Below are 2500 nucleotides of genomic sequence, written 5' to 3' on the forward strand. Positions count from 1 at the left end.
TTGTATGATCTGCTTGTGTGGTCAAGTGGATAAGAGAGTGGACAACAGATCCAGAGGTAGGGAGTTCAAGTTCAAGTTCGGGTGAGTAAAAAGGAAAGTCTTGAGTATACTGTGTGAAGTCTGTCAAAGAGGGAGTGGGCATAAGGGAATGCCAGGAGGGGGGCCACCTGGAAAATAAGGGGGGTAGAACTGTGAAAGAATGGGGGGTTGGATAGAGGTGATGGAGAAGATGAGGGAGGGGGAGGAAAGTAGAAGAAAAGAAAGAAATAACGTATTCTTTTTTAGACCCCCTAAAAGCCACACCCCTCTTTTTTACCTACACCCCAAAAAAAGGAAAATCCCTTTTTTAGACAGTTGATAAAAATAAACCAGTACAATTAAAATTGTACCAGTTCAATATATTCTGTACCAGTTCAGAAAAAATTGTACCAAAGGAACAAATTGTACTACAACACATGTACTGTAGGAGGTAGGTTTAACTGCCACTAAGTACACCAGCCTGACTCCCAGAATGTAGTGCACAGGTCTTTTAAGATGATCCATCCATGTGTTACCAGTAAAGTATAACCCCTGAAACATGACTACAGCTTTATATGAACAGAGACAAAATAGTGTAGTCTAAAATTAACTGTATGCATTGTGACTCTAAAGATGAAGATTACTGTTGTAATAACAATTCTTATATACCCATATCTTACCAAAGTTTTGACATTGGCAGGATCCAAAGTATTGTTCAGGGCTGTTTTTGCAGCTTTGTAGGGATCCCAAGCCTCAACTAAATTGACAACATTCCCCATGTAAACACTGATCACCTACCAAAACAACCACATGTACTTGCTAGTAATTCATTCATTCGTGTTTATAATGTTCATGTATGTTTACAGTTACTGAATTACATGGAATGTACATGTACAATCCTTTGGTACAGTATTTCTGCTTAAAAGAATCTTTAAACTTTTTATTGATAAAATCTTGAAACAAAATCATTAAAAATCATACTTGGAAAAGATGAAGACATTTGAAACTTTTTGAAAGTATTCAGCGAAAGTTCAATAAGCAAGTACAAAACTGGTAGTAGCTATCGCGAAGTGCCAATTAGAGACAGTCAATATACATGTAATACATAGTTTGCAGATTTGTATCACAGTGCCATTTTTGGAACCCAACAGAAGTTGTAATCTTTTATTTCAAAGTACTGCAACTCAACTAATGTCTTAGTTAACGATAACACAACAATAGAAATGTAAGTAAAATCCTTGCACAATTTGTTCATCTCAAACAATGTAAACGTTTTTGTTGACAACTGAGTATGTTTTGCAATAATATTGAAAGTACTGCTGTTAAGTTGGATAAAATCAATGCCATGTACAAAATCACCAAAGCGTTTTCAGTGTGAAACATCGATGGGGAATCAAACTCTTTTGCATGACACATGAAAGTTGTTTCATGCACTTGTAGAAATTCTATTTTGCAAGATACTGATACAGTCATGAATTATAATGTCAAATTGGTCGTTTAATTGTGTGCTTTACAGACAAATTATTGTCTTTGAAAATTAAATTAAATTGTTCACAACTCAATTGTCACAGAACGAAAGAAACTGCTCACATGGGCCAAAATTGACAACAGCGGCCAATAAGAACACATACGCTGGTTCAGCCTTGAGCCCGTCCACTCAATATAGAACACGCTGGTTCAAAAATACATGTGTACACTCAAAATAAGTGTACACGTCAATGGTCAGAGAAATGGGAAAACGTGTCTCTACTCAATCATAAATATTCACATGAACGATGTCACCTGATGTCGTGTCATGCCAGTTTGTCTAATGACATCACACATAAAAGCACATGCTTTCATTTGTTCTTGAAGTCACATGATAAGCAGCCTCTTGCTCCCTTACCTTATCTGACATTTCAGTTTCTCTGGAGCACTCAAGATTTTTTCTGCATATACAGTACATAACACTCGCGCACTTCGGCTCTATTAAAGCTTTGCTCAGCTGACTCGTTGGCAATTAGAAATAGCTTAGCTAAAAAGGCTAAAACATTGGAAAACAACACACTAAGAAAAGACTGAGACATTAGGGAGACAATGGAATAGTGTCAATCTGCAACAACCAAATCTCAAAAATCATACCCGACCTCTTGGACAAGAAACAGTAATAACTATACATGTACATGTAGGACTAAAGAATCCAGCAAAAGAGAGAAAGGAGGACAAAAACACAATTTGTAAGACAAGCGTACTATTACAAACCCTACTGTATAGACACCTTTCACTGCAGAATAGACCCTTACCCAGTTATCCGGGAAGTGCTTGTCCACAATCTCTCTCATTTTGGCTTGCTGATTCTGCAGAATATCTGGTGCAAAAAACAAGATGACGTACAACATTGATGCTTGGGTTGCCAGAGCTGTACTACGGTGTTCAGGTAATGGGTAAGCTGAGATCTGAAAAATACAAAGGAACATCAAATAAATGATACCATCATGATGGA

At 37.1% G+C, this 2500-nt stretch overlaps 1 protein-coding gene and 1 pseudogene across 1 annotated transcript in view; both read right to left on the reverse strand.

The window, feature by feature from the left end:
• LOC137975897 (ATP-dependent DNA helicase RecQ-like) overlaps positions 1 to 2500 on the reverse strand; it is a 404352-nt pseudogene that overhangs the window by 146788 nt on the left and 255064 nt on the right.
• Positions 1 to 2500, reverse strand: part of LOC137975891 (WASH complex subunit 5-like) — a 44714-nt gene that overhangs the window by 30477 nt on the left and 11737 nt on the right. The window contains exons 7-8 of the mRNA XM_068823102.1: positions 2301 to 2453; positions 699 to 812 (exon numbers count right to left, since the gene is read on the reverse strand). Of these exons, the coding sequence (XP_068679203.1) occupies positions 699 to 812; positions 2301 to 2453 (267 nt within the window). The remainder of the gene's footprint in view (positions 1 to 698; positions 813 to 2300; positions 2454 to 2500) is intronic.

Source organism: Montipora foliosa, chromosome 11, assembly GCF_036669935.1.
Source record: "Montipora foliosa isolate CH-2021 chromosome 11, ASM3666993v2, whole genome shotgun sequence".
Lineage (NCBI taxonomy): Eukaryota > Metazoa > Cnidaria > Anthozoa > Scleractinia > Acroporidae > Montipora > Montipora foliosa.